Consider the following 13,630-nt stretch of genomic DNA (forward strand, 5'->3'; position numbering starts at 1 on the left):
TATTAGGAGTAGAAGTTAAAACTAAAGAGGTTTGTCGAATCACGTGATTCGTTGCAAGTTTTTTGTTATGTGAAAGATAATAAGTTTGTAAATAATATGTAAGAAAGGAAATAAAGTTTTATACTAAAATTTCTTTTAAACAATAATGAAAGACTTCGTTTGGAAGCCATTTTTTATAATTAATAAAACGTTACGAGATTAAGGTAAGCTCCTTGACTAAGCTCTTATGGACTAAATGACAGGTATGTCATTATGTCCGTTGTCTATGTATGTCGTTTTGTCCATATAACGTTATAAAAAAACAAAATTATAAAATAAATACAAAGATGTTATTTTTAATGGAAAAAGTTATTTAAGTGCAACAACAAATTCTTGAGGATTGAAATAAATGCTACACAAGTAGATAAAATAGTGAAAAACTTACCATCTATGTAAAAAACTTGTTGCCAGGAAAAAAACTCATAACGTATCATTTTTTGTTGTCGGCCATGACACCCGGGCCAATGAGAGGAGTGCGTTCACATTTTGACAGGTTAATAAAAGCCGCTCGTATAACGTGGTGTCGTGATCAGTTGTGCGCTTGAGACCGCCAAATTCAAATTATGGTGCCTATGTCATTTTGTACGTATTTCCCCTACATTCTCTCGACTACCCTATTAAAACGCGATCAAAAACGCAAAAAACCGCATCTAAAATAGTATAAATAGAAGCGGACTTCTTTACAGTAAGCCTTAATCCTAACCATCTCCCTACAGTGGGGAGGATTTCGACGCGTATATTATATAAAAACGCGCGTATTCGAATGCGGCGTTGTGTGAAAACTTCAATGGAATCGGTAGGAACGAACGAATGTTACATTTTTATTTATATGGATAGAAAACGATCCGCTTTAGTTCGTCCTCGCAGAAAAGGGACGCTTTAGTTCGTCCTCGCGAACTTAGGGCGCCGAACTCGTATCGCCATCCATTGGACATAAAAGCCTTAACCTAGATGACATCTTTTAATTTATACGAATGTTTAACGGAATAATATACGGCCTACGTCCACCCCGAAGTTCCATTCTAAATATCGGTGAAAGAATTTTTGACATCGGATGAGTACTTTCGCAGATTACCGCTACATACAAACTTACTTAACAAACATTACCTCTTTATAATAATAGTATACGAGGTCTGTTCAAAAAGTATCGGACTTTTATTCTTTCCGCGTAAACCAATGATTCACGGGAGGCCTCTTTCGGTGGAGTTGTGGAGGGGACAGTCATGCACAGCCCTGAATTTTTTCCCGCCTGCAGGAAGCGTCAGTCGTTGGCAGTCGGCCTATGAGTGAGGACATGTAGCGAGCTCTCGTCGGATTCCACTAAGTTGGAAAATGACTGAACAACGTGAGCAGCGATATTACATCAAATTTTGCCAAAAATCTTGGCGATACCCAAGCGTAAACCATTCGCAAGATTCAGCAGGCTTTCGGGGACGATCCTCGAGGCCAAAAAAAGCGTTGCAGGTCCGCAGCAATATCAAGGTCGTGTTGACAGTTTTTTCGACTCGTGGGGTGGTGTATCGTGAGAACGCACCACGAGGCCAAACCATCGCAAAGGAGTACTACCAGGAGGTCCTTCGTCGTCTTTGCGATGCTGTGCGACGCAAACGACCGGATCTGTGGTCGATCAAAACTTGGCAGCTCCATCGCGATAACGCATCCGCCCATTCTGCCCATCTGATTCGGGCTTTCGTCGCCAAACACAACACTCCTGTGGTTCGTCACGCTCCGTACTCTCCCCACATGGCTCTGTGTGACCTTTGGCTACTTCCCGAGCTGAAAATGCCGCTAAAAGGAACCCGATTTTAGTCGAGAGAAGACATCGTGCGGAATGCGACGGACCGGCTGATGGCCATTCCAAAAGATGCGTTCCAGCAATGTTTCCAGCAATGACAGGAACTCTAGGAGAAGTGTATACACTACCAAGGAGACTACTTTGAAGTGGATTAGGGTTTTGTACCTCAAAATCAATAAATGTATTTTTGCCGACCAAAGGTCCGATACTTTTTGAACAGCCCTCGTAGATAAGAAAGTAAGTCATATGAAAAATAATACTAAACCTGACCCACAGAAAATTGAACTTGAACACAGTGAACTTGTGTTTTTAAAAAATTCAGTTAGGCAGTCGAATCGTTGTACTCAACGGTGAAGTCGATTAAATCCAAGTCCCATTCACAGTTAACCATCCAACATCTAAAAGAATTTCTAATTATCAAAAATTCATTAAACTTTAACTAGCGAAGAGTAAATAAATAAGTAAAAACAACAAAATAAATACATTATGATTTTGAATGTTTATTTTTATTTTATATTTTTTACCAATAACTTAGGTGCGGCTCCCATTATTTTCAGGTAGGGCTCGTACAGCAAAAAGTCTGAGCACCCCTGGTTTATACAATCTGTTGCTAAAATTTTAAACATTTTATCATCGCATAAAAGGAATTGTTCTAGCATTTCTACAAGATTTTGTTTATTTAAATAAGTCATACAAAGCCTCGGACATTAAGGTTAGCAACTTCTATCACGTGCGGAACCATCGTAACCCATCCAACACGGATCGCACATATCAAATATTAAAAGTACACCGGTATTAATTAATCGTCGTTGACCATTTTCTCTTCTGGAGGAAGTCAACGACTACTTTTGTCGAATTACTTCGACCCCTTTCCTCAACAGTCGCTTCTTTCTATCGGACCACCGCTACGGTGGCATTCGGATAGGAAAATTACATAATATAAGGTTACCGGCAAACACAAAATAAGTTTTAATCAGTTTTCCTTGATGCCGAGATTAAATATTTGGTTGGTTTTTCGCGAAATTTGATTGGTCGACAGATTACCGTTCGATATTCCGCTGCGAATGGTACAGTTTACTCTTTATATAGTTTTCGTTTTAATGTTTGTTATATTACAGTATTTGATTTATATAACTACTAAGATTATCTTAGGTGAGGGTTTGTAATAGCCAGTGGCCAATGAAAGGCATTATAAAAATTCTTTATTCCTCTACTGTAGGGGTACACAATTTAAAGAATTTTTAAAATGCGTTTCATTGGTTATTCGCTGTTACAAACCCTTACCTAAGGTAATCTTAGTAGTTATATAAATCAAATACTGTAATATAATATAATAGAAGGGTTAGAAGTACGAAATAATCTTAATGTTTGTTTGTTTTTTGTCCCGACAATGCCGGGCTTACCTGCTAGTATAAAATATTTTAACAAGAAAATCTCCTAACAGATTTCCACGCACAATTTTATAATAATTAAAAATATACAGTAGTACCTCGACTTACGTGATCCCGGAATTATGCGATTTTCAAATCTCGTAGATTCGTCTTTTGTTTGAGCGCCACGCAACTTTCGATTACTCACTTCTCCCATACTATTGTTCGGCTTACGTGTTCGAACGTATCGCGCGGAATCGACACATAGCTACAATTTATTTTGTGTTATTTATTTCTGTGTTTGTTATTTCTACGGAGACTCGAGAGACTCTATGCGATGATTTCTAGTAACCGTGAACGAATCAAAAGACGAGATAAGATTAACGAAAACATTTATTAGCTTACATACATCCGACTTGGATTTTACACAAATTACGAAATTATACCCCGACTTACGCGGTCCCATCTATCGCGTAAGTTCGAGGTATTACAATACTGCAAAACTTATTTTTTAACAGCCGGGAAAGTTACGTAACTCGTTGCTTGGATTTTATATTATTACTCATACTATTAATGCACACATATATACATATTCACGTAATTTTTTCACGTTTATTGGGTTCGGGAGGTGTCAAAACGTGAATATTTGCAAAAAAAACCTGGGAGGGTCGAATTTAACGCGATTCAAATTGTTTCCCCGGTTACGTATACACGTAACAAGGAAAAGTAAAAGGAAACTGTCTACGTAGGGCCGGATGAAGCCACTTTGGGCCCTAGACATTTACTTCTTACCGAGCTCCCTCCCTGCTTTTTCAATTAATAAATCTTGTTAATATTATTTCTATTAAATCGCATACGGACACTGCAGCTGCTTAATAAAAAATAAAGCAAAATTATTCGACAATACTTCGCAGGATGTTAAGAATACGTGTAGATATAGTTGTTATTATTTTTATCGCTTTAAAAAAAATCGAAATTATTAGGAGTTTTTACTTTCAATACGAAGAAACATAAGAAGACATTTTCTTTAGATTTTAGAATTCGCAATAACTATATAGAAAGCAATATAATTTTGTTTATTTGTTTATTATATATAGTTGGCCAACAGAAAAGTAAACTATCTTATTTACAAATACAGTTTAAACGGGCCCTAGACATTTGTCTATGCGATGATCCGGTAACGGTAAATAATTTTTCTAATTTAAAGCAAATCGTTGGTTATTATCGATATGGAAAAGGCGGGCTCCGGGAATATGTTTGACTTACGTCCGCCGGTGCCGGGTGAAAGTAAGGTCGGAGGCGTGGAATACGGGATGGGCAACGGAAAACGTCCTCCTGTTCTATGGGTAAAAATTATCGACCCGCGGCACCGTCTCGGCAATTGTATAATTTTGACGCGGCATTTATATTTGAAATTTCTTTTTACGTCTCGTGTTTATTACCAGCGTAACCGGTAGCTTTGTTTTTTAAAGGAAACGGACAAGCCATACCCATAAAAATGGCCAACAACACTAAGACGCTGATAAATTCAGCGCACGTAGCCACGAAAGTGGAACTGAAGGAAAAGGAAAAACTCAAAGAGAAAGATAACAAGGAAAAGGTACGTTTTCTTTTTTCCTACACGTAAATACGGTTTATTGGCATGGGATAATAATTCGAAGGAATGCGCCAGGTCATAAAGTTAGAATATTTGTCTAAATTACGGTAAAACCCGAAACCGGCCTAAACGGATAAAGTTTTTCAAACGTTAAAAACGAAAATGTGCCGTGCCATTCCTGTTTACGCCACTTTTGCCGTATATTTTATTAGACCCGCTCCGGAAACGAATATACATAATAGGTTATGCAGGTATTTTTATGCAGCCCCGCGCCAATCCCCTGACTGCGGTGCACTTATCGTACGAAAGCAATAAATTTTATTGCTTTCGTACTTATCGTACGAAAGTACGATGGTGCTTATGGCGCGCTTTCGTACAAGCACGCGGTGCTTATGGCGCGTGTCCAACGATTAAGGTCGAATGGCAACGAAAATTAATAAATAGTTAGGACGATAACACAAATGTTATATCTGTATTTCTTTCTGCAGTTTTCTCTTCCGAAACCACTTAAGCGGGACAGGTTTTAAATTCTAATAAATAAATAACAATATAAAGTAAGAATAAATAAAGGTACCGACTGGTCCGGCATGGGAAAGTAAAAATGTTCTCCTCGAGCGGCGCCGGCAGACTACGAAAAAGGGGCAAGACCAAGCTATAAAAAAACGGCCGTGGACGTCGGATCGGCGCTTCGAAACATGCATTCGAGGAAAACAAAAAATTAACGGACAAATGTCGTTGGTTACTTTATTTTATATTTACAGAATCGAGAATTTTCTGTTGTTTGGGGTCCACTCGGAGTAGGAAAAGGGGTCGGTGGGTCATCAGAGAGCCCCGTTCTCTTCTAATTATTAATATCGGCGGTTGCGGAATGCGGCAAACCGTTCTTTTAACTGTTAACCGGAAAATTTGGTAATTTTCTTTCTTTCGGCAACAGTGGGTCGGTTTTACGTCGTGGCAAGTAAGGCGGGTGGGGAAATTTTCCAGCCGCCTCACTTGCCACGGCATAAATCGCGCCACATCGGCATCGTCCGGTGGACCGGCGCTTCGTTGGGCTGGTGGAGTAAATGCGGTGTGGCCTCGGGGCGAAATTGGGCGGGCTGCGTTTTTCCTCCAGACCAGTGGCTGTCGGTCTAATTTGCACATTTTACGAACGTGGCATCAAACAGTTGCACTACCTCCGTATAGGGCAGACCGCTGGCCACCCTCGGACGACTCGGCACTAATAGAAGACGCCGAATAGGTAACGGTGGCGTTTTATACGTTTCCCTGGAAATACACCCAAGTCCCGCCAGACCGCGGCAGAGAGCCTTTTCCGAAAGACACCGACGGTGATTCCATTATCGTTTCACTCGCCTGTCTTTACACTGTCGACGCTTTGTTTCAAATATTAAGGCCGCCACGTTTTTAAAAGTTCCATTCCGTCGAAAGGCGTCCACTCGAGATTGGCACTTCTTCCCCGATAAGGCCAATAAAATACGGCCCGTGTTGGTCCCAGGGATTACCACATAAGGAGGACTGAAGGGAATTGCGTTTTATAGCCATAAATAATCCATTGTAAACAATTAGAAGTGGCATCATCCGTATAGGTTACCACGTAATTTGTACTCGCACACTACGGCCCGACCTACCGGGCCGATGCCGGACGGGTGGGGACGGCCCCTCCGACAAAAGGGGCGGATTTAAGTAGCTTAACGAGGCGTAAGCCGGAGAGGAAGGCGGGCGGTCCTCCCGGCCGTAAAGTCGGTGGAAATTAAAAAAGGGGAGAAATTAAAGGGAAACGTTTGGTGCCTTAGGACGAAGTGTACGGAAAAAAGACGTGCAGTCGCAAGGAGGAGGAGGAAGCGGGCTACGAGTCGACCGACAACGTCAAGGAACTGAAGGCCAACGACGAAAAAGAGATTTCTTTCAACAAACCGTCCAAAGAGGAAAGTCGAATTTCACTGCCAGAAGCCTCCCAGGAAGAGAAGAAAGACGCCAGCAAAGACGACCTCCAACCAGGTTCTTATTCCTTTCTTCTTTTATTTTATTTTACGCTTTTAGCTTTTTTCCTTGGCCACATTTCCCTCCCAACATCTATTCCCGCGTCTAAACCCACCACGTATGTACACCTACGCCGGGCTTAAAAATCTTTTCTGCTCAGGTACAGATGCGTGTTTTATGCCCGCTTTCGTTTTTCACCCGGTGGAAAAGGGCATTCGTCGAAATCGAAGGATTGGAAGGAAGCTTGGGAAACGTTTCTGGTCCCGGCGACCGAAACTCTTACTCGGGTTGGTCCGGTAAAAATGGGCGGGCGGAGGTGCAATTTCTTTTTGCTGCTGGCTGAATGGTCTTTCCGTTCGAAGAAGGAAAGAGTCTGTGGCAGGTTGCCGAAAATGGGATTTATAATGCGGGTCGGTCCTATTCTTCTTTCACACGGTGGCCTAACCGGTATGAGCGGCCAACGACTTCGGCAGCGACAAATAAGACAAGTCAACTCCACCGAACTTTTCCTGACATTCCTTGTCTAAATACTTTATTCGGGCCAGTTTGCCCCGCGACGTAGGTAAAGGCGGGAGGCGTGGGATGGGGCGGAAAGACCAAAGCGGTCTTCGGTCCGATAATGGCGGGTTAAGTGATGCAAAAAGCTTTTGTTTCTGGTTGTTTTCGGTGCAGGAGAAGTCGTCGGAGACCTGGAAGTGCTCAACCAAGAAGTAGAAGTGGATAAAACTAACGTAGAAAGCGAAGCATCGGAAGTCATCATTTCCGAATATCCGGCCGACTGTTTTCCCGAGAAATGTTACCAACGCTTTCCGTTCTGCGCTGGAAACGAAGAATCCAAATTCTGGACTAGATACACCACTCTGCGCGCCAAGAGCTATCGACTGGTGGAAAACAAATACTTCGAATCCTTGATCATTTTTATGATATTGGTCAGCAGCTTGGCATTGGTGAGTACCTTTCTTTCCTCCACAAATTCCTCTCCTTTATTGCCCGCTTAATTCCTCCTTTTTCCAGACTTTACATTTTTTTTTTTCTCGGCGCTGTCTTGTTTTAAAAACATTTTATATTACAAATTATTTTAAACCGGCAAAAAGCTTAACTTCTGGACGGAGACCGGATTTGTACGCGTCTCCTGTGCCGATATCCGGTAAAATCTTTTCACGCGCTCACGCACACTAATTCCATGCAGAAATTGGCCGGAATTTTTTTTGGCGTTTCTCGACGTTTTAGGATTCTCCGAGTGGAAAAATATAAAAGTCTGCCCGTGTTATAAGTTATATAACGGCTGCCAAAGTAAAAAGAGTCGAAGAAGCATAGGCCGGGGTCGGGGGCGGGCGGACCCACACGCACGCGTCTTTAGTGACGTTTTGCCGGCGCGTGAATACATCAAAAGCAATTGTTTCTTTTCCAAGAAAGGAAAAACTTTCCCGGACGAGCCGGTGTCGGCCTCTACTTCGGGGCATCCCTTAGTCTCCAGTTTTTCGTCTTGTACTCGAATTGACGTCATCGAACTCACTTGTGTTACAATAACTCATATAATTGCTAGTCTCCAGTTACACCCATCGAGCGGAAGTAAGTCATATTCACTCGGTGCCGTTAAGCACGATGGGACTATTGACAAATCATCTGCGTTTGCCACTATAATGATTCGACCAATCGACTTAATTATAATGAACTATAACTGTAATGAATATAAACAGATCAACGTGAATTAGTTTACACGTGTTACAATTAGTTTTGTCGTATAGCGATATACAGTAGTACTGAGAAACAAAATGGAAATAGCTAATGTTTTATTAAAAAAGAAGCAAAGAATAAAAAGAAATATTAGTTACATATATAGAAAACAATAAGAAAATGAATAGCGAATTTACAAGAAAAAGACAATTGGATTTGTGGAGAGAATTAGTTGCAAAATGAAATGCGTGCGTTGGAGCTATTATGCCATCTTCTATATAAATGCATCACGTACAGTACACTACCAGGAAAACCAGCATTTACATTCATTATATACATGTTCTCATCACATATCTCAAAAAGTATATTGAATAAAATTATGTGTTGTTGGTGTATCATAAAGTTGAATTCATACCAATATTGGATCCGCATATGCAATAAGAAATCAACCAATATTTTCTTGAAAGATGATTACGAATTGTTGGTTCATTTCCTATTCCATATATGGGTCCAATTAAACAGTTAATTTTATAATGCTCTTAGTGTAATTCATTTTCAGCAATGAATTACAGTAGACCCCCCTATAACGCTTAGATACGTCCCACGTTAATTGAATTTTACGTTGTAGGAATAATTAAATACATGAGCCAATCACAGCCCGATAGGTGGGAAGTTTACGGACTAAGGCTGTTTGAAAGGTTTTCTTCTATAAAATTAACCGATTCTAGACTAATTCCACTCAACATTTCCAAANATGCATAATTGTTAAAACATTTTAAATAATAAGTTATTTTTCTACAAATTCTATAATCCATTGGTTTGCTTTTCGAATCAAATCCTGTGGAACCTTAAATATAGACACTGGATATATATTTTTCTACGCAACCGGGTATACAGCACGTACGAGGCATCTAGAAATAGTTATTCATTAGTATGGTAATATTATTTTAACAAAAAATAAAAAGGATTAAAAAAATAGTTTACTATGAAAACATTACGGTACAAATGTAACATTACTTTTTCCTGACACATATCGATAAACAATTTCCACGATGAAATGTATGGAAATTCTTATTTAAAACATACATAACTATTATATTCAAAGGAATTTAAATACTTACAGTATTATTCATTGTTAAATAATTTATACAAGAATTCGATACTTTTAATTTGAAAAATGGTTATACGAATTTGATTAAACATATTAACAGATATATGTATTATGGAAATGGATACACGAAATTTCTGTAAATTTGAAAAGTATTGTTTGTTAACGCGCAGATTTTGAACCGACATTCGAAAGCGCAAAATGTCTATCGACGGAAAGAACTGTCGATTCTAACTAAAACATTATTCTTATCAGATTTTTTAATCTATGGAGAATATTCTTTATTTAAAATCGTTCGACAACTTTTACCTTTAAACTTTATAATTTGTTAAGCAAGATTTGTGAAAATTTCTCTTTCGGAGGTATACAAAACTTAGTTAATTTTATTGTTTCGTCTTTACTATATTAAATCCGTGCGACAAATTCAAAGAATATTCTGACTTATCTTAATTAATTATAAATTTCATCCTTTCTCGATCTTTTTATGAATAATATCTGTAACAAAGTATAAATTTTCTGTTATTTATTATCTGTGCACGTAAATTTAAAACACTAATCGCACTATTAAAATTATCTATTGTGTATGATTTGGTTCAGAGGTACTGTACATAAAGATCAAGTATGAAGTTAAAATTCGTTCAAAAAAAATACATAATCGTAGTAATTTATTAAGTAAAAGTAAACCATTTTAAAATTATTCCTACAAATTTAAGAAAACATGCGAGCAAAACTTTATACTGTATTTTCACTTTATACTCACTCAATATTACAACTAAAAAAATAATCTATTTCTGCGTGACTTCGTTTTGACGACCACAAAATATAATCGTCCAGCAATTCCTATTTCGGTGGGTTGACGTCATTCAGCTGACCAATCAACGCGTTGTGCCATCTGGATCTCTAGCCGCACGTGCGTGGCGCAGGGCGGAGGAAAGTAGTTCGGCTGCTCATCCACTATTGGTCCAGATTCTATCAATCTTGTCGCGAAACGAGTCGGCAAACGACGTTTTAGGAGCTCCTTCAAACGAATGTTTCTGCAATTTTTTCACTACGTTATAGGAATTTCCGTTATAGGAACGCACGTTATAGGGGGACGACTGTATTACTTCAACCTAAAAACACAAGAAATATCGAAAGTAACTTTGTAATTGTTAGATATATTTTCATAGATAAGTAATGCAACATTTGCCAATTGCACATTAAGAGAGTGAGTGATATCCTTTTCTGTTAACATATATATATTCTGGATAATTGATATCCTCTACAAGTGGTAATGCGATTGCTACGTGACAACAATCAATTGTCCCTATTACACCGAGGAAAGAGTATTTTTCATAAAATCTAAAACGAAGAATTTTAAGAATGTTAATTCACTTACTGCTGTTTCAATCGTGCATCATCTTGTATGTTGAATGGAATTCTAATCCAATCCTTCAATAAATTAGTCCTTATAGCATTTGAAACACTTCTAATCGTCCGACGTACTGATTTCTGGCCTATACTTAGAGTAAAATCTTGGCCTATTCCTAACTGATACGAACCACAGGCAAAAAACCTTACAATAATGAAATACATGATAAATAAAACAGAAGTAAACTTGCTTATAAATGCTAGCAATAATTCATTCAGAATCAAAAAATACTATTACCCAATACGCTTAATATAATTTTAACACTCTCAGATTTGAAGATTACATTGAGATTTTAATTCTAAAAGATTTAATTCTTTCATTGAATAGTGACATACGTTTATGCAATTTTTACTCCAGGAAGCTATTTTAAATTCGTATATTGTAATATCATTCAAACTTACAAATGTGCTAAATAATCATTTATTATATTTGTATTGTATTATAATAATTTAAACTTACCCTAATTTGAACGCTTAATGCCCAGCTTCTAGTCTGTTCTTTCGGTGTCAATCCAAGTGTAATATAATAATAAATTTATTTGACATATAAATGAATACAGCATCAGAGGGGAAGATAAAACAAGATTCCTTTTAGCTCAAAACATCTAATTTCTTTAACAACTCCAAAAACTTTGAATAAGAATTACCGGACAACATTCTTATGTACTCCCCGTACATGTTAATGTTATTTCCACATTTACAGAACATGAGTTAACACCAGTGGCTATAGCTACATAATTGATTACAAATTATACACACCAAAGAACCACTTTTTGACATAACACAATTCAACCTCAACCTTGCTATTTGTTTTTCGCCCCAATAGAGAGTCCACCATCCCTTAGATAGTCTGCCATGCCAAAATCAATTTTGCCTTACCATAATAGCTAACAACCCAGAACCGCCGAAATGTATTTATAAGATTTGATGCCACTTCCTTCGAAAGCCTAAAATTTAGGCTTTCGAAGGAAGTGGCATCAAATCTTATAAATACATTTCGGCGGTTCTGGGTTGTTAGCTATTATGGTAAGGCAAAATTGATTTTGGCATGGCAGACTATCTAAGGGATGGTGGACTCTCTATTGGGGCGAAAAACAAATAGCAAGGTTGAGGTTGAATTGTGTTATGTCGAAAAGTGGTTCTTTGGTGTGTATAATTTGTAATCAATTATGTAGCTATAGCCACTGGTGTTAACTCATGTTCTGTAAATGTGGAAATAACATTAACATGTACGGGGAGTACATAAGAATGTTGTCCGGTAATTCTTATTCAAAGTTTTTGGAGTTGTTAAAGAAATTAGATGTTTTGAGCTAAAAGGAATCTTGTTTTATCTTCCCCTCTGATGCTGTATTCATTTATATGTCAAATAAATTTATTATTATATTACACTTGGATTGACACCGAAAGAACAGACTAGAAGCTGGGCATTAAGCGTTCAAATTAGGGTAAGTTTAAATTATTATAATACAATACAAATATAATAAATGATTATTTAGCACATTTGTAAGTTTGAATGATATTACAATATACGAATTTAAAATAGCTTCCTGGAGTAAAAATTGCATAAACGTATGTCACTATTCAATGAAAGAATTAAATCTTTTAGAATTAAAATCTCAATGTAATCTTCAAATCTGAGAGTGTTAAAATTATATTAAGCGTATTGGGTAATAGTATTTTTTTGATTCTGAATGAATTATTGCTAGCATTTATAAGCAAGTTTACTTCTGTTTTATTTATCATGTATTTCATTATTGTAAGGTTTTTTGCCTGTGGTTCGTATCAGTTAGGAATAGGCCAAGATTTTACTCTAAGTATAGGCCAGAAATCAGTACGTCGGACGATTAGAAGTGTTTCAAATGCTATAAAGACTAATTTATTGAAGGATTGGATTAGAATTCCATTCAACATACAAGATGATGCACGATTCAAACAGCAGTAAGTGAATTAACATTCTTAAAATTCTTCGTTTTAGATTTTATGAAAAATACTCTTTCCTCGGTGTAATAGGGACAATTGATTGTTGTCACGTAGCAATCGCATTACCACTTGTAGAGGATATCAATTATCCAGAATATATATATGTTAACAGAAAAGGATATCACTCACTCTCTTAATGTGCAATTGGCAAATGTTGCATTACTTATCTATCAAAATATATCTAACAATTACAAAGTTACTTTCGATATTTCTTGTGTTTTTAGGTTGAAGTAATACAGTCGTCCCCCTATAACGTGCGTTCCTATAACGGAAATTCCTATAACGTAGTGAAAAAATTGCAGAAACATTCGTTTGAAGGAGCTCCTAAAACGTCGTTTGCCGACTCGTTTCGCGACAAGATTGATAGAATCTGGACCAATAGTGGATGAGCAGCCGAACTACTTTCCTCCGCCCTGCGCCACGCACGTGCGGCTAGAGATCCAGATGGCACAACGCGTTGATTGGTCAGCTGAATGACGTCAACCCACCGAAATAGGAATTGCTGGACGATTATATTTTGTGGTCGTCAAAACGAAGTCACGCAGAAATAGATTATTTTTTTAGTTGTAATATTGAGTGAGTATAAAGTGAAAATACAGTATAAAGTTTAGCTCGCATGTTTTCTTAAATTTGTAGGAATAATTTTAAAATGGTTTACTTTTACTTAATAAATT

The 13,630-nt window shown here is 37.7% G+C and overlaps 1 protein-coding gene across 1 annotated transcript in view; it reads left to right on the forward strand.

The window, feature by feature from the left end:
* The window catches only part of LOC111623992 (sodium channel protein para-like), a 109,825-nt gene that overhangs the window by 68,859 nt on the left and 27,336 nt on the right, over positions 1 to 13,630 (forward strand). The window contains exons 9-12 of the mRNA XM_023366758.1: positions 4,412 to 4,587; positions 4,662 to 4,804; positions 6,595 to 6,799; positions 7,454 to 7,773. Of these exons, the coding sequence (XP_023222526.1) occupies positions 4,412 to 4,587; positions 4,662 to 4,804; positions 6,595 to 6,799; positions 7,454 to 7,773 (844 nt within the window). The remainder of the gene's footprint in view (positions 1 to 4,411; positions 4,588 to 4,661; positions 4,805 to 6,594; positions 6,800 to 7,453; positions 7,774 to 13,630) is intronic.

This window comes from Centruroides sculpturatus, unplaced genomic scaffold, assembly GCF_000671375.1.
Source record: "Centruroides sculpturatus isolate CEXI.00-Female unplaced genomic scaffold, Cexi_2.0 scaffold326, whole genome shotgun sequence".
Lineage (NCBI taxonomy): Eukaryota > Metazoa > Arthropoda > Arachnida > Scorpiones > Buthidae > Centruroides > Centruroides sculpturatus.